At 42.7% G+C, this 19,112-nt stretch overlaps 1 protein-coding gene across 11 annotated transcripts in view; it reads left to right on the top strand.

Annotated features, from left to right (window-relative positions):
- Nucleotides 1-19,112, top strand: part of RBFOX2 (RNA binding fox-1 homolog 2) — a 228,669-nt gene that overhangs the window by 148,417 nt on the left and 61,140 nt on the right. For all 11 annotated transcript variants that reach the window (XR_008933229.1, XM_056845889.1, XM_056845888.1 and 8 more), the window contains one exon: nt 18,770-18,916. Coding sequence is in view for 10 of the 11 variants with exons in the window: in XM_056845889.1 (XP_056701867.1) it covers nt 18,770-18,916 (147 nt within the window). In the remaining variant the exon portion in view is untranslated. The remainder of the gene's footprint in view (nt 1-18,769; nt 18,917-19,112) is intronic.

Raw genomic sequence — 19,112 nt, forward strand, 5'->3', positions numbered from 1 at the left:
CATTTGCATTTGCATAGTGCAATTTCAAAAAAACATGCTAAGTCTTATCATTTCTGTTCTTTTATCTGTAGTCAGTGCAATGCGCTATATGGCAGAACAGAGAATTGAAGCAGGTCTCTTTTCAAGTGGCCACTGTACATGGTTGCATTGTTTGTTACCTTTTAAGAGCTTTCCCAAATTCTGTTTCTCCTAAGTTTGGTTTAATCACTGTAGTGGTAAACCAGGAGTAGAAACAAGCAGGTCACTAACTAGTAAGCAGCCTGCACTACTTGTGCAGGTCCTGCTTAGCAACCTATGAGAAATTAGCACAGATCCCCCATTTGTCTGGTGGCTGTTATTCCTGATGCTGGGGAAAAACCACCCTCTGCTGGAAACACCATAAAACAGTGGTTCCCAAACTTTTTGGGCCACCGCCCCCTTGGTTCCACAAACTCAGCCCCAGCGCCCCCTACCCTATCCTATTAAAAACATTAATCAAAACAGGGGTTTGCATGACTCACTAAAGAAGATAATAATAAAATTCCAAAACAGTAACAATTAATTGAACATCTGTTCAAAATCAAATTAAAACTTTTTAGTTGAAATTTATTCAACAAAACTGATGAATTTGATCCAGTGGTACCAGCTCTTCAAAGTCTGGAAAAAAATTCTGATAGTTTCCACCAAATTTGCCAGCATGGTGCCTTAGCTTGATCTATTGTAAATTAGTGAACAACACAGTTGAAGGGGCCCACCTCTAGCGCCCCTCTGCTGCCTTCTTGCCTCTTAGTGCCCCCCTAGGTAATCCCACCGGCCCCTAGGGCGTGGTACTGCCCACTTTGGGAACCACTGCCATAACAGTTCCTAGCTGTATGCCAAATTGTATTTCTTGGGGTGGAAGGCGAGAAAGCAGGTGAGATGTCTCATGGTCCTCTGAGTTGGCTGTTTTCATGACTACTTGAATTGCAGATTGGAATTGTGTCTACAGCCCTGTGGAGTGTGAATGGAATAGAGCTCTTCAAAGATGATTACTTTCCTGCTTCTCCACTGTTGCTTCAGGAGTGGGGGTGGGGTTAAGAACATAAGAAAATCCATGCTGGATCAGACCAAGCCCCATCCTGTCACAGAATCAAGTCCAGCAGTCTGTTCATGCAGTGGCCAACCAGATTCCTCTAGGAAGCCCACAAAACAAGACAACTGCAGCAGCATCCTGCCTGTGTTTCACAGCATCTAATATAATGGGCATGCTACTCTGATACTAGAGAGAATAGGTATGCATCATGACTAGTAGCCATAGATAAAGCATGTAGGAGAACTTATTCCTATTGGCAGAGGTTTTGAATAACCACATGATTAAAACTTTGAGGTGTTAAAAACATTTTTGTCATGTGTCAGATTTGTCACAAGAGTTGCCCTAGAGCTTTCTTTTTTTTTTTAAAAAAAAGGGGGAAAGACCCTTAAGTTTTTGTAACACCATTACATGGCAGAACTGCATGCAGAACCTCAAGTCCCTAAGAAGGAGTTTAAACATTGTAGAGATCTGTTTGGGATGATGCATTTGACTTGAAACATTTGCCACGTAAAAGCTCTTGGCATGTTTATGAAAATCCTGAGAGTCTAATGCATGGTTCTGCAGTTCCTAGGACTATCTAAACAAAGCATAAACCATCAAGCCTTTTGTCTCTGATTAGAAATGTGAAGGGGGGGGATTGGGGGATTCAGAGGACCCATTCCTTCCTGCCTTCCTTTTTCTTTTTAGCAATATTGGAAATTAGGGAGAACACTGGGGGAAAAAAACCCTATGAAATATTTTCTCTTTTGGAGTCAGTGAAATGCTTTTGAAGATAAGTTTTTACTCCCTCAGAATGTGTAGTATGAAGATTTTGATGTAAGAAAATAGATAACATTCTATGTGTATATTGTAGGTATGTGTAAGATATGTCCAAGGATACACTTATTGTTCAAATGTGCTGAAATGTGTCCACAATTATTTGCCTACACGTTTGGACGCAGCGTTTTTCATGATACAATGTTTTAACTTGCTCCCCACATTTATTTAGATAATTTGCGTACCCCACTTTCCTCCCCAGTGGTGATCCAAAGCAGATTACAGGATCATCACTTGTTTATCCTCACAGCAACAACTCTGTGAAGGAGGTCAGTCTGAGGATAACGGGCCTAGCATTGCCCAGTGAGAGTCCATGGCAGAACGGGGATTCAAACGTGGGCCTCCCAGACAGTAGTCTTAACAACTGCACCACACTGGTGGATGCTGTTGGTCCAGTTGTGACTGTATGAAACTGTTTCTGTCCAAATAATACACTTTCTTTTGCTTGTTGCAAAATTTATGTTATGTTTTTAACTTCTGCTGCTACTTTTCAGATGGCAAAAATGCATGTGTTAATGTAACTGAATAAGAGCCCTGTGGCGCAGAGTGGTAAAGCTGCAGTACTGCAGTCCAAGCTCTGTTCATGACCTGAGTTCTATCCTGACGGAAGTCGGTTTCAGGTAGCCGGCTCAAGGTTGACTCAGCCTTCCATCCTTCCGAGGTCGGTAAAATGAGTACCCAGCTTGCTAGGGGTAAAGGGAAGATGACTGGGGAAGACACTGGCAAACCACCCCGTAAACAAAGTCTGCCTAGTAAATGTCGGGATGTGACGTCACCCCATGGGTTAGTAATGACCCGGTGCTTGCACAGGGGTACCTTTACCTTTTTCCTAAAGTAACTGAGGGTACAGTAGCTTTCGGTGCTATCTCTCTGTAGTACTGGGTACATTACCAGGTTTTTTTGTAGAAAATTGAAGCTTTTGTACTCTTTAAGTTTCACAAATGTGACAACTACTACAATTTTATATGCTACAAAATGCATTTTGTGTGGTTAAAGCAATAAAACAAGTTTAGGTTTAACAAGAAAGTAAGCGTGGCATATATTTCAGTTTCCCCCCCAAATTTTCATTTGTTTCTGGAAAATTCCTGGAAGGGCGTTTCTTGCTGCCCATGGCGTAAAACTTTCCAGAAACTTTATATCTTTATCCCTGATAACTAAATGACACGAAATAGAAAAGGTCTGCATGTTCCTTTTGTAACACTGTCATTGTCCAACTTTAACTTCTGTATTCGTGCCAGGCGTTGCTCTCTCAGTGCGGAACTACATGTTCAGCAGACCCAGGAAACTTGGGTCTCTGCCGAATATGTAGTCCTGCCGTCAGTTACGCTATTTGTAAAGTTTGGCACTAGCTGTAGTGTTCTATTCCAACATTTAAAAACCTGCACAAACATTTACTAGCCAGTAGCTGTTCATCATTTCTTTCATCACAAAAGGAATTGTTGGCATGGCATATCCTTTTGCACCTGTTACCTGAAGCTTGCAATCCTTGGATAAAACTTTAAGTTTCTCATCAAAGAATCCTCTCAAAAAAACTTTTTTTTCACTTTCCCCACAACTTGGTATTACTGCAAGTCATGTATTGTCTTACAGCCCACACAAAGAGATTCATCAATACCCCCTTGACAAGCTTCCAGAGACATGCATCTGCTCCAAACTGGCACCAAGTTTCATATGTATAAATAGAGGACACTCAGTCCCCTCATCTGCGTTTATACTTCCTTGTAGTTCAGACTTGGACTGTATATTTTTAATGGCGGTTCACATACCAGGAATAGGGCTGTTGATTCGGTAAAAACCGAACTGGAAAAATATTGAATAAACGCAAATTCGGTAAATTTCTGGTTCGGGTTTACTGACTCCACAAAATCCGGGAGGTTGGCAAAGCTGAATTCGCCATTCCCGAATATCTGGTTTTCCGCGGCTTCTGCAGGGGCATTTTTACAGGTAGAGGTCCCAAATTTTCAGGGTACCTAGAAGGGACTCTCCTTGCAAGAATCCTCAAGTTTGGTAAAGATTGGGTTAGAGGATCCAGAGTTATGGGGTCTGGAAGGGGTCACCCCATCCTCCTCCAATCAAATGCATTGGCAGACTCTTTAATATGATCTTACCAATGTATCTGAATGGAGAACCTGGGCTTTAAACGGTGGGTGGGAAAGTTTGCCCGGTGCCTTCATAGAGATACAATTGATACACTTTGTCTCTATGGAGGCGTGGGGTGAACTTACCCACTGTTTAAAGCCCAGCTTCGCCATTCAGATACATTGCAAACATCATATTAAAGAGTCTGAACACAGCCACTTTGCCAATGCCCTTCTAGACCCCAGAACTCTGGATCCCCTGACCCAATCTTTACCAAACTTGGGGGTTCTTGCAAGGAGAGTCCCTTCTAGCTACCCTGAAAATTTGGGACCTCTACCTGCAAAAATGCCCCCGCAGGAGACGCGAAAAGCCATGAAATGCATTTAATGTGTTTAAATGGCCAAATTATTTGGGAATTCCAAATTTAAAGCCGAATTCCCACCTATACCAGTATAGGGGAATTTGGCATTTGGGTTTTCCCAAATAAAAAAAGGCCATTTAAACCCGAAACCGAATTAAACTGAATTTTTTTGTTTTCAACAGCCCTAACCAGGAGTATTGAAGAGCCAGGTGATGCTAGGATGCTTTTCTGCATCATCTGTTCTAAGTGTGGAGGCATCCATCACACCTCACGCTCATCCCCATACACACCCAAGGAAAGTTCTGTCCGTACTGGGTAATTAGACAGAATTCAATTTATCTTACATTCCTTTCCCCCACATACCTGTGTTAATCTAGAATATTAGATGAATGTCATACAGAATCACCATATACCATCACCTTATTTACATATATTACAAATAATATTCATGTATCTCTACCAATACCCACTTTTTATATCAAATTCCTGTTTCATGATAACTCTCCCAGTACTAATTTGTTTCCATATATTCCTTGGACATGTAGATCTTAAAGGAGAGTCAGAACAAATATTTTAGTTTTATCCAGGAATCCCTTTTACTAGGGATCGAAGGCTTTCCCCAATGTTGTGTGAACGTTGTGTTCATTATATTTAGCTTTGATTAGGACATCATAGCAAACTGTGATACTGGCAAAGTATGATTGTAGAAAACAGCAGATAGGAAGCAGGTCCATGCAAGCCCCAGACACATTTCCTGTCTCCAAGTCATGATTTGAAGGTGGGTTTTTGTCGCATCCAAATTGAGCTATTGGCCTCTGAGAAATTCACAGAAATCTTGCCATGGAAATCTCTTGTTTTCTGTTCTCAACTGTTTCAGTCTATTATGTGGATAATTTCCCCCTTAATAATTCTCCACCTTCAGCTGCCTGTGATTGAAACTCCTCAATTAGGCTGATTTATGTGTGTCCCTGTAATTTGACAGATATTATCTCAGGAGTACAGGAGCTGGCAAGCGCTGAGGTGGAAGACGCCGGTGTTTGAAATAGACTCCTGCAGGTTTCTTAGGGTTATGAATTGTACGGGTGTCCTGAAAACACCTGATCCAGCAATGTCCTCTGCGTTTCAGTCAGCTTGTTCACAAAAGGCATGAATAGTGCTCTGCCATGTTGCTTTGCCTTCTGAAAGCAAAGGTTAGCAATAGGATAACATTTAATTTTTACCCGCTCGGCTATATACTTTGCCCTGTCTTCAGCTTGCCCATGTCAGTCCTGACCTGCAGGCTGTACAATATTTTAATTCTAGATTTTCTTTCACTTAATAAATGCTGGTCAAATTACATGAGGGAATTATGATCCGTTATAGAAGCATTATCTGACAGGGATGTGCCAAGTTTACTTGGGTATCTGCAGTAACACGTCAAATTGGGCTCCTGGGCAACGCTGAACTTGACTCACTTTGCCTCTCTTGACCTTTCTCTTCCAGTAGAAAAGGGCAAAAGTCCAGTAGCACCTTAAAAGCTAACAAAATTTCTAGCAGCTTTCGTGAGCTACAGCTCTTGCTTCTACTGCTATTGACAAACATGGACTACCCATCGTGACCTTTCTCTTCCACTCATTCTAAATTTGTCTATTGTGATGTGCCTGTGATATAGAGGTGAAAAATGGAGATGTGAAACAGGCTTCATACCCATATAACAGACTGAAATTTAACTGTAGTGAAGGATTGTAGTGACAAATTGTGAGTGTGTGTGTGCATATATATTGCATTGTAAATGTTTAGATTTGATTTGCCCCTAGATGTCTTGGTTCCTGCATCCATAATGACTTTTGGGTCATAAAGTATACCAGGCATCAGATGGAAGTAGGAGATGAGCAAAGGTATGAATTCCGCACCCTTGCCTGTTGGAGATGAGTAACAGTATACTAAATGGTTGTGCTGGCGATGCAAGTATATTTCTAGAGCAATCAGTGCTCTAGAAATATGCTTGCATTTCCAGCACAATCATGGGGTATATTGTTGTTCAGTGCTCAAAGGCAGGAATGCAGTTTTTCTTTTCTTGCAGAATTTACAAGTCAATGAAATTATCTAAGAATTGGGTTGGAGGGCAGAGATGGGAAACTGGGTTCACCAGTGGGGGTGCATCATGCAGATTGGGGGGAAAATGCAAGGCAGTTGTTCATTTCTGCTCATTCATGTGACTCTCGACTGTGATAGTGAAGATGTCTCCAGAAAAACGCTAACACATCCTTCAGGTACCCTGAATGGCTCGACATGCTGGCCAATTTTAAGCCAGTCTGTTTGGGTGAAGCACCATCATCTGAGTCCCTCGGTGGCTTCCCCAGCCAGATGCCTCAGGCAGTGGTAGTGGTGGTGGCGGCAAATACTCCCTTGCCTGCCCACGGCTCTTGTCACGTCAGTTGTGGAAGGCGACAGTGGGAGCTTTTGCTCCTCATTCCCCCTCCCGCCTCTAGTGCCACTGCCACTACCTCTGCAGCTGAGGATAGGCGGTGAGTCCTACACCTCCTCCCCCACACCTGCCCTGAGTACCACAGCCTTGGTGACTGGGGGCCAGCAACAGTTCCTGCTGCTCCTTCCCCTTCCTACCTCCAGTGCTGCTGCCGCTTTGGCAGCTGAGAGGGGCAGGGTGTGTGCGGCTGGTCCTGCACCTCCTCCCCCACCCGCCTCCAACACCGCTGCCTCAGTGTCTGAGGAGATGTGGTGTCTCTCACTCCTCTTCCCCTGTCCTCCTCCAGGGTTGCACCCTCACCAGCTCATGGGGGCAGGGACAGCACCTTCTCCTTCTCCCCATGCCCTCCTCCTCCTTTTACACCTGCCTGTATCAGGAGAACAATTCTCTGCTCTTGTACAGTCAACTATTCTCTGTTTTGGACTTTTATGCCCACCCTTTTAGTTTTAGGATTTTTCTACAATCTGGGTATCTTCCCCCCCCCCCCCAGGTTTGTAGAAATGTATGTTTTGAGTTTGCATGGCCCTGATCTACAGATTTAAGCATCGGCAGATGTGGCTGTGTTGAGAATTAGTTATATTGATGGGAAGAAATTTTTACTCAACCACAGCCCTGACCATGCTCATTTCTAACTTTGAAGTGTGCATGGCTAGTTATCATTACTACTTATCTGATCTTTCTCCTTTGCATTTACCAGGGAACAAGAAAATTCTTACCTGCATGCTCCAGTAAAAAGCATTTAATCTTGTGTAGCAACAGTTAAATGCTGCTCATCATAATGCATACTTTAAAGTGATGGCTTACACAGTCACACCCAGATTACAGGCATGGGTCAAATCCACTCCTCTGTTCCCAGAAGGCAAAACTCTTATAGAGGATCTAGCCTTTGCTGTTGAAGGCCTCTTCAATTCGATGACCCTCTGAATGTTTTACCGAAAATAAAGACATTAGTGCGACCTTTGGATTTGAGCTTCCTTGATACTCCAAAACTGGACTCTGGTTTTGTCCCAGCAGTGTTTCTCCTGACAGTCACATATCCGTTCACTTTCCTGCCAGCATTATAAGTGACAACCAAACAACAAACAAACCAAGTGCTGTAATACAAGTAGTTAGGAAATAAACAGCACACAAGCTCAATATTATACACAATACTCTTATATTTGTTGAATAAATTTTCACATAGTATAAATACTCACTATTATATACCTTAACAGTTTATATACAAACAAATGCTTTCTCAAGCTGTGGAATTGTCCATGAAACGAAAGAGACCGAGATATGCCAGTTCCAAATCAAGTTGGTAACTATAAGTTCAAAAAGAACGCTGAAGGCAAGAGCGGTCGCGTCAGTGAAGATCCCAGCGGCATCCTGAGTGTGCCATTTGAAGATGGCTGGAGAATTCTCTGTGAATCCTGCCACAGAAACCTAGGTGTAGGTCTGCAGAAAGTAACATTGATGCTGGGCTGATGAAGCCGATTGGCGAAAGCATTTCCGGATAGAATGTTCCCTGTGTTTGTTTCGGAGCGCGGCTCTCACCGGCTGCGCCGGGACCTCCCGGTCTCCCGACCTCGCCTCTTTGAGGGAGGCGAAGAGTACTAGCAGCCTTCGGACACACTCAGGACGCCGCTGGGATCTTCATTGACGCGACCGCTCTTGCCTTCAGCGTCCTTTTCGAACTTATAGTTACCAACTTGCTTTGGAACTGGCATATCTCGGTCTCTTTCGTTTCATGGACAATTCCACAGCTTGAGAAAGCATTTGTTTGTATATAAACTGTTAAGGTATATAATAGTGAGTATTTATACTATGTGAAAATTTATTCAACAAATATAAGGGTATTGTGTATAATATTGAGCTTGTGTGCTGTTTATTTCCTAAGCATTATAAGTGAAGCTTCTTTGCATGAGAGCTACAAAAGCTTTTTTTTTTTTTAAATAGACAGCTTAACTAGAAGCAGAGAACTGCCAGCTTATATAGCCCAGTATGCCCATTAATTAAATAGACAGAATGTGGGCTGAATGCTGGGAAGGGGAAAATACAAATGTAAAAAGAAAGGCAACATGAACTTTTTGGGGGTCTCAAATGTGTGTGATGTATGTTCAGTGAGCTCACTGTTTGTGTTTCTAGAGAGGCATTCTGTTGTGTAGTAAATAAAAGTGTTGAGGGGGGCATGATATATGACCTTTTTTTTAGAGTGTCCGCTGCAGTTGTTTTGTGCATGATGTGTGCATATAACTAAGGGAAAGGTTTAAAACTGGGGTGTCAAACATAAGGCCCTCGGGCCGGATCTGGCCCCTTGAGAGCTCTTACCTGGGCCACGAGCCAGCTACCTACTCCACTCTCAATTTGGGCTGGGAGGCATGGCCCGGCCTGACCAAGTGACATTTATGTCATATCCAACCCTCGTAACAATTGAGTTCGATGCCCCTGGTTTAAAACATTTGACATACTTTATGGAAGGTCTGTTCAGCCTGGGTTTCTGGGTGCAGTGCCCATTGGCAAAAAAGAAAGTAAAAACCTAAGATCACAGTGAGGTTTTGTGTTAAATGCATCGCAAAATGATTTTGCTAGGATCCAGAGCAGGAGTTTATTAAAAAACAAAACAAAAAATCTGCAGTTCCAGAGAGAGGATTCCATAACCTGGAAAATTAAGTTTTGCTGTGTTGCTGTCGCTTCTCATCTTGGTGATGTGTCTATGCTGTGGCTTCAACTTCTGAGCTTTGGTTTCTGTTTGCTCCGTAGGTTCAGGCAGACTGTTTTTTTTTCTGAATATGAAAATTGTCACTTTTCAGAGTGTGTCGTTTTGAGCCTCTCTTTAATTTAAAAAAGTAAATTTGTAGTCCTTGTTGTTGAAAATTTGCAGTTAACTTTCTTTGAAGATTTAGAAATGCGAAGGACCTTGGGAGAATGTTTAGCTGGGGGTTCAGGTGCTGGGGATTCTATGTCATTGGATACTCCAGCCAGCATGATGTAGGAGAGCCAGCGTGGTGTAGTGGTTAAGAGTGGTGGTTTGGAGCGGTGGACTCTGATCTGGAGAACCGGGTTTGATTCCCCACTCCTCCACATGAGCGGCGGATGCTAATCTGGGGAACTGGATTTGTTTCCCCACTCCTCCACATGAAGCCAGCTGGGTGACCATGGGCTAGTCACACTCTCTCAGCCCCACCTCACAGGGTGTCTGTTGTGGGGAGGGAAAGGGAAGTTGATTGTAAGCCAGTTTGATTCTTAAGTGGTAGAGAAAGTCATATAAAAACCAGCTCTCCTTCCTTCCTTCCTTCCTTCCTTCCTTCCTTCCTTCCTTCCTTCCTTCCTTCCTTCCTTCCTTCCTTCCTTCCTTCCTTCCTTCCTTCCTTCCTTCCTTCCTTCCTTCCTTCCTTCCTTCCTTCCTTCCTTCCTTCCTTCCTTCCTTCCGAAATGATTTTCAGCAGGATTAGGATAGACAAAACGAACTTGTTCATCCAGAGGTCACTTAATTTAGTTTACCTGGATTTTTAAATGGATTAGATAAATTCACGGAGAATGGACTTATTGATGGCTATAAGTTGCGATCAGCTAAAAAAAAAAAGGAACCTCCATGTTCAAAGGAAGTATGCCTCTAAATATCAGGTACTGAAACAAGCATTCAATGTTGGGCACCACATTCAAGTTTTTTCCGGATTCATCTGATCGGCTGCTATAGAAACAGTGATACTCCCTGAAGGGTTCAGGAGTCAGATCTGGCTCTTTGACATGCCACCTGTGATTCTTCCGAGCACTGTTTCCTAATATGGCAGGTAAGTCACCAAGGCCCTTGCCCAGTAGGTCTCGTGGTTGGCAGGTGGGTTCCACCTTGAAATAGTCATATCCAGAAGAACAGGCATGAATGAATGAATGAATTTATTTTTATAGGGCCATAGGCCATTACAAAACACCACCAGCAAATATAACATTATAACATAAATATACATAATAAAAGTCAGGCTATAAAACTGGAATTACAATAATATAAACGACCTTAAAATAATTAATTTTGATAAAACAATACAAACAGCAACCGCAAACGAAATCAGTTTTACATAACTGCTCTTGAGGAGATAGCCTTGGCCCTTATTTTCTTTGCTGAAGAACAGGTAAGCCGCTGGCCTCCTTGAGGTGCAAGGCCTCATGGAGAATGTATATCACAACCAGAGTAGGACACTTGTAGTAAGCAGCTTTTCAGATTTATTCTGAGATCAGTTTATCTCATCGCAAAGTATAGCATGGCTGGCCTTATTCTTCCTTGGGAGAAGAAAGAACAGCATCTCATAATGAGGCACTGACAGAAAGCTAGCCTGAAGAAGCTGAAATTCAGTAGAGGAAGATGCGTTGTTTTGTGAAGTATATACATTTTTTTCAGTCACACTTGAGGTGGTTTTCTGCTGCCAGGCCACAATGTAAGCTGTCTTCAAAATAGATTCAAAGACTGAGCCTGTTCATCTGCGGCCTAGTGTATATTGCTAAAGTAAAATTAAGATGTAGAGGCGGAGTTCAGTTTTATAATAAGCAGGTTTGTGATAGTTGGTGTTTTATAGTAGCATAGTGACCACTAAAAGTAAAGTGTATCCTGGCAGCTGCAGTATGGCATTTAATCTTTTAACTTCACCCTTAGGGCCTTAGAAGCCAGAAGTGAAAAGTACCTATTATAGATTGGGCTGATTTTTAACAATGTCTTCTGAAGAGCTTCTGAGGAGTGAAATAAATTATGGAAAAGATATACTTCCATTGCCCCCATTTCAAAGCATCCATTCTTTAAATTACACCAGCGTGGTGTAGTGGTTAAGAGCAGTGGACTCTAATCTGGAGAACTGGGTTTCATTCCCCGCTCCTCCACATGAGAGGTGGACTCTAATCTGGAGAACCGGGTTTGATTTCCCCACTCCTACACAAAAAGTCTGCTGGGTAACCTCAGGCTTGTCACAGTTCTCTTAGAACTCTTTCAGCTCCACCTACCTCACAAGGTTTCTGTTATGGGGAGGGGAAGGGAAAGCAATTGTAAGCTGCTTTGAGACTCCTTAAAGGTAGAGAAAAGAGGGGTATAAAAACAAACTGTTCTTCTTTGACATTTTAGTGGAAATCCTGTTATCATCGCATCTGCTGGAAGATTCATTTTAGTTAGGCAGCTGTACTTGCCATATAGAGTACAACTGTGTGCGGATCACCGTAAAAACATATTGCAACTTTACTGAAGACAAATCTAAGGTTCTAAGATCTGTTCTCATGCTTGTATTTCCATTGGGTTGATGTCTCTAGAACTACATTCTTGAAGAGGTTTGTAATCTAGAAACTGTCTTCAAGGCAAGGGGCTCTGGCAGTGAAAAGAAGAAGAAGAGTTGGTTTTTATATGCCGACTTTCTCTACCACTTAAGGGAGACTCAAACCGGCTTACAATCACCTTCCCTTCCCCTCCCCACAACAGACACCCTGTGAGGTAGCTGGGGCTGAGAGAGCTCTAACAGAGCTGTAACTTGCCCAAGGTCACCCAGCTGGCTTTGTGTGTAGGAGTGGGGAAACAAATCCAGTTCACCAGGTCAGAGTCCACTGCTCCAAACCGCCGCTCTTAACCACTACACCATGCTGAGGACCCGTGGGATTCTTTAGGCTCTTGAAAAGTGAGTCTTAGAGAAGCAATATTTTTTTCAAAGGATGAAGCGTTTCTCCAGTTCCTCCAAAGCTCTAGCAATCAGGATTGGGTGGGTGTGCACAGGCTCCCGTATTGCGCTGATTGAATGGTTCTCTGATACCTAGTGCAATAAAAGGTGCTCGTGGAAAGAAGTCTGAGAGTAGCTGCCATATTTCTGGCAACCCTAGAAAGGCCTGTTACATACTTTGAGTACCACCAGTATATTGTTCCCAGTTTCCCCGCTCTGTCTGCTCTGTTCGTGACTGCACTGTTTGTGACCAAGAGTGAGGAAGACGGGCAGAATGTTTGTGGCCATCTGGAGGGCTGTGAGGATTTGCCAATTTCACCATCTGTTGTAAGGAGCTCAGAATTTGGAAATTTGCATTAGCAGTGCTCCAGACTGCGAACAAAAACAACAACAACAACAACCCAATTTGAAGAGCGATCTCTTGGACCATGGGCGTTAAATGATATTTGAGAGTTGTTTGGGGAAGACTCTTCCCTGGTCATTGTCTGCTGGGATGATGGATGAGACACATCATGGGTTCTGTCCTTCGCCTTGGACAGTTTAGCCCTGGGGAGTAGAGGCCTCTGACGAAGTCATAAAAACAAAACCGCCAAACAGCATGGTGTGATTTAATCACAAGCCAGCCACATTGATTCTCCCCTCAGGATGCGCCATCCATTTGTTTGGAGATAATTTTGTCAGTGTAGTGTGGAGGGAAGTGGAAGCAGCTGTAAATAGCATCTTTGTGGTGCGGTCAGGTGGACCTTTTGTCAGGGTGCTTGTGTGTGTCTGATATTTGGGGCTGGTTGAAATTGATTCTTGGTTGAATTTAGTTAGTTTGTCCCAGCTGTTTGGCGTCTTGTTTTGCATTGTGTGGCTAAAGATGTTCAGGCAGAGCTTGTGTCGTACTCATTGCTTGATTGAGGCAAAGCTGTACGCTGCACTTGCCTTGCTCAGCACGTTGCTTCGCTAGCATTTGCCTTTAATATGCTTTTGTTTGTTCTGTAGAACTATACAAACCCAAGGCCATGTCTGGAAGATAGGGAGTGTCTGGCAAGAGCTCTTTTCTACTTCCTGAGAGGACCCCTCTTTCATTGCTTTTGGATAATCCCTAGTTTGCCTCATTTATCTCATGTGCTTAGCTTAAATTACACAAAAAAACACTTTCAGTTTCAGTGGACAGAATTTTTAAAATCTGGACTTGATCTGATCTGCACCCTTTCATATTATATTCTTAAATTAGATACTGTCCAAATAAGAGATGGTAATAAACGTGGACTTTTCATATTTCTTTAGTACATTGCTATCTCACTTTTCTTCCAAGGCGTTTAGGATGGTGGCTTTATGCCACTCCCCCCTCCAAACACACACACAGCAGTCCTGGTAGGTAGACAAGGGTTTGGATCCAGACTAAAATAGGCAATATTCACTGGTCTCCCCCTTCCCACTGTAGACCCCTGTCATGTCATTCCTCTGGCTCCCCTGTCCTCCTGGAGCAGCAGTTTGTGGAGATCAGTGGGCCACAGTGGGCGGGGTGGTGATGGCAGTGGATCTAATTTTGCCACTGGATCTAATACTGGGCCAAGTATTAGATCCAGTGGCACGATTTCATGTGTGAGGCAGGGCCATGAACCCCGCTTAAAATCCAAAACTCTGTTCACTTAACCATTTTCAAAAACAATGTTTTATACCTTTAAGCATACTTTTAATTGTTTTATAATATAGTTCAATGTAGAAGAAGATTTGGTTTTTATAGCCCAATTTTCTCTTTCTTTTTAAAGGAGACTCAAACCTGCTTACAATTACCTTCCATTCCTCTCCCGAGATCAGACCTTGTGATGTAGGTAGAGCAGAGAGGACTGTGACTGGCCCAAGATTACCTAGCAGGCTTCATATGTAGGAACGGGGAAACCAACCTGGTTCACCAGATTAGAATCCACCACTCTTAACCACTACACTACGCTGGCTATGCTTAGGAATCTATTATAATGACCTTAAAATTTATTAATGTTATTATATGGTGGCCAAATCCATTTTTTCTATGGATTCCTGCAGATTTCAGCTATTTTTGAGAGGAAAGTATCAGCCTAACAATATGAACAGAAAAATTAAGGCTTGAAACACGGTGTCACCAAACCAGATTGCTGATTTTACACACCATCAAGAAGAATCACAAAAGATGGGTGTGCCACCAAGTGTTATTTTGGATAGTAGCTGTAAGGAGCAACTCCAGTAAAAACTGATTTAGTTATTATTGATCTCTTACTACCAGCATTCGTCAGTCAGAACATTTTTTAATACGCGCAATAAATGTTCTCTCGCATGTTGGGTTTGTTATGGTGGAATTCATGCAAATCTGGAGGAAAGATTCAAAATCATATTAAATTTGTCCCTCTCTCGGTACTGAGAGTCTGCTCTGTGGGTGCTTTGTAGGCTTGCTTGGTTTATGATATAGAGATATCCCTGTTTTTCTTTTCCTTTTATACTCTTAGGCAGATGATGAGAGGGAAGGAATCTTGGCCATCTTCTGGTCACTGGGGGTATGTGTGGGGGGGAGGTAGTTGTGAGTTTCCTGCATTGTGCAGGGGGTTGGACTAGATGACCCTGGGGGTCCCTTCCAACTCTATGATTCTAATATATGTTGAAATATAATAGGGTTTATTCCAGTGTACCCAGGCTCTTTGTGTGTGTGGCTTGATTTCCTTTCTCTCATATGTTGTCCCCATTTCCATTTAAAAATATAATAAAATGTGGTGTCAGCTAAGTTCTCACTGGGAGAAAATATCAAAATAAATGTAGGAAGGGGGAATGTAACTGGTTCTGGCAACAGATTGGCACCAGATGTAGGAATGAGGCTACCTCCATAAAGCTGCAGTTCCTGCATAGGACAAGGCTCACTGAGCTCTAAGGTGCATTGCTAGCAAAACAGAGTAGTGGATTGAAGTGCTGGTAGAAGTCACCACAACCTCGCTTTTTCTGGTTACAGTTGCACACCACCACAGGATCATTAGGCAGCAGCTCCAGGAGCTGCTGCTATTTGGGGTCAAAGGGATCAAGGAACCAGAAGCAGTGTGTTTATACCAATTTCCATATACTTCATCTAAAGGCTTATCTACGGTAGCCACTGGAGATCAGATGATGATTAAATGGAAAGCTACCGATGGAGAGCAGGTATAGCATAGTTGCCGTGAGAGTCTGTGCTACAAAAGAGGGCATCGGATCTTCCCTCTACCACTCACAAAAAACTTTATCACCACTTCTTCCTTAATCAGTAATATGGAAATAAAATACATGTCTACTTTGCAGGGTTGTGATAAGACTTTAAAATGTTGTATGTGACCTGCTTCATACACTCTAGTGTGTTGATATAACTAAAGGGTGATGGCACATTCTTTTCTTCTGTGTCATCATAGACATGGGTTCTGCACCTGTTCAGGAATATCTTCAGAACATTTGCTGGATCTACAAGAAACTGACATAAATCCTTTCCTCAAAAGAGTGTTTATTTCTGCGTCCATGCCTGGGAGGGTCACACCTTCTCACTCAGTTCTCTACTCCCTCCAAGTTTCTTTGTAAGCACTATCATTTTCTTGTCGTTAGGAGGAGGGTTGTCTTAATTTTGTTTAGGTAAATGGACACTTCAAAAATTTCTTTTGGGTCCCCGTCCTTTCTCTTGCTCCACATGTTTATGGCTTACTAGGCAACTCTTGTTTGTTGCTAGAGTAAGCTTCCTTTCTCTTGCGCCTCCTTTGTTTGAGGAAAGCAGAGTTGTCTGAAGTTCATTCAGGAAACTCATAGAAGTTTTGTCTCTCACCTGTGTTTTGGATTTCTATCCTGCCCTTTCCTGACCAAGGTCATGCTCGGGTCGGCTAACAACAGAATTCAACAGTTTAAAACATACTGGATATAAGTTATACTTAAAACCCTCAATTTCATTTAAAATTCCAGGTAGCGCCCACTGCGTTGCTGCAAAGCCATCTAGTTGAGTTTTCTGAGATAAGAGGTGGCTTCTCCATTTGGCTGCAATCATGTAAATGTGGAAAATTCAAAGGCTTGCTGTGACTATCATCTGTTATGATCTGATATGCAACAGTTCAGCAGGTCCAGCTCAATATTTTGTTGTATATTTATAAAATTTATCTTCAAAGTGGCTTATAAGAAGATTTAATAAATATAATCCACTAAAAATTAACAGTATGGCATTAAAGCAAAAAGAATTAACAACAGAACAATAGCACATAAAACCCTCACAGCAGACTAACACTATAAAACAGCAGCAGCTAAAATATGCGCAATAGGAGTAGCACAATGTCCGTAAAACCTTCACAACACGTAATGACGGGGGTAAAATACTAACAGGCCTGGGGTAATTTTTTAAAATTCCTTTGCCTAGTACCTAAATGTTTGTAAAGCTGGTGCCAGGTAAGCATCTCTAAAGCTCTGTCCTGCTTTTGCCAGCAAGGGGTAAACACAGCAGGGGTTGTCTTAACCAGTGAGCAGGTTCATATGGGAGGAGGCAGATGTTCAGGTATCTTGCATTGGAACCATTTAGAACTTTATAGATAATGAGGAGTACTGTGAGTTCGTCTTGGAAGCCAACTGGAAGCCAGTGCAGCTCTTTTATGACTAGTGTAATATAATCTCTGTAATTTGCACTGACTAGAAATTTAGCCACTATATATTAGCCTGCTGTCTTCAGAGGTGGTCCCCGCATAGAAAGCATTGTTGTCTGGATGTACATAGCGCATGGATAAAAAAGGGGATACAAGTAGTAAACTGTCTAAAGCTGCATAAAGGTGCTACTTGCCTCAGATCTGTACCCCTTCCATCTGTAGCTTTGGATCTGTTCCCAAACTGTGAACTTGCTATTTTAGGGGGACGAACAGCACCTCACCTGGATTGAGCTTCATCTAGGTAGTTGTTGCTTCCAGACAACAGTTAAGGACTTCCACTGTCTCAGTTGACAAGGAGCAAAGGCGCCTCTGTTCTCTGGCTGCTGGGTGCACCTTAATTGTTTTACGTAGATAAAGAACTTCCAAAAGGCCCTCAACTTACAACCTGTGCTATGCTATACAGAAGGACTGCAAAGTTCCTACCCAGCACCTGTAAAAGTGAGTAAATGCTGCAATGCTAGTTGCTAGCTAGCTAGCCAGCCTCTTCCTCAAGAGGTTTGGGCTCATTGTACCAGATCTGTACCTACATCCTTTGGCTTTCATGAAGGAGGACTGTTCCAGCTGTGTGCAGAGCAACCACTTGGCTTGCCCCATCACTTTTCATTTCCCATTATATTGTTGACGTTGGAGCCACAGCTGGTTCAGCATTTGGGCAGGCTGTTCGAAGGTCTCTTTTCTCCTGATGCAATGCATCGCCCAGTACTTAGTTCTATAGAGATCCTGTTACTGTTTGTTCAGAAAATGTTGGGGCCAGATGGGGAAGGGAGAGGACAAAAGATTACTTGTGGTTAGACTTGGCTATTTTTTAATCAACCTAACTCTTAAGGTACTCAAGTACCAGGTGAATAAGGGTGGCTCAAATACCTAAGACATGGGCTGATATATGTGAATATTAGATGGATATGGCCAGACCTCTAGAACAGCGATTCCCAAACCATGCTCCACGGAGCACTTGGTGCTCCAAGAAACATCTAGTGCTCCGTGAAGAGATTGGAAAGAAAAATACTACCGGTATATAGGCGCTAGGTGAAAATTGGTGCTCCGTGACAAATTTCTCTCCTGAAAAGTGCTCCATGACTAAAAACGTTTGGGAACCGCTGTTCTAGGATGTTCTAGAGTTGCTTCTGTGGAGGCACATAACCGACAGATGAACATTTGGACAATCCAGTTTTTTGGTATGAAACCTGTTTTGTTGTGATGATAATAACTTCTAATGTTGATGTGTTTTGAGCTCAAAAACCATGGACCAATGCCAAAATTTAAGACATTTGAGAAATGTTTATTGGTGTGAATATATGTAAGCTGATACAGGCTGTCTGAACAAACGGTCAGTTTAGAAGTAAAAAATTAGCCACTCCAATAAATATTATTGGCACAGCCCCTATGCATCCTTTTACTTGTATTTGTTTGAATCTGTACTTTACCTTACTCTGGGTGCAACTGATCACCCAATACTTAGTTCTATAAAGACCCTGTTACTGTTTGTTCAGAAAATGATGGGGCCAGAGGGGGAAGGGAGAGGACAAAAGATCACTTGTGGTACTCAGGTACTCTAAGGTACTCAGATACCAGGTGAATAAGGGTGGCTCAAAAACCTAAGACATGGGCTGATAGATGTGAATGTTGGATGGATATGTTTCTGATTTACTCTTTACTTTTTTAAAAAAAATATTGCAGCAGACAGAAGGAGGGGCACAGACGGATGGCCAGCAGTCACAGACACAAAGTAGTGAGAATACTGAGAGCAAGTCTACTCCAAAGCGGCTGCACGTCTCCAATATTCCCTTCCGCTTTCGGGATCCTGACCTCCGGCAGATGTTTGGGGTACGTTACCTTTGTCCTTTTTGCAGTAGCGTTGTAGCACAGATCTGTGTATTTGTTTACATTGGTATCCCACCCAGTTGGGAAGGCTGGGAATGAGTAATGCTTCAAACCATAAAGCACAGAATGCCCCCAAACATTCATTGTCCTTAGGCGCGTCCTATGGCAGGTGCCTGACAGCCGCTATCTCCAGGGCTGC

The sequence above is a fragment of the Euleptes europaea genome, chromosome 3 (genome assembly GCF_029931775.1).
Source record: "Euleptes europaea isolate rEulEur1 chromosome 3, rEulEur1.hap1, whole genome shotgun sequence".
NCBI classification, from domain to species: domain Eukaryota; kingdom Metazoa; phylum Chordata; class Lepidosauria; order Squamata; family Sphaerodactylidae; genus Euleptes; species Euleptes europaea.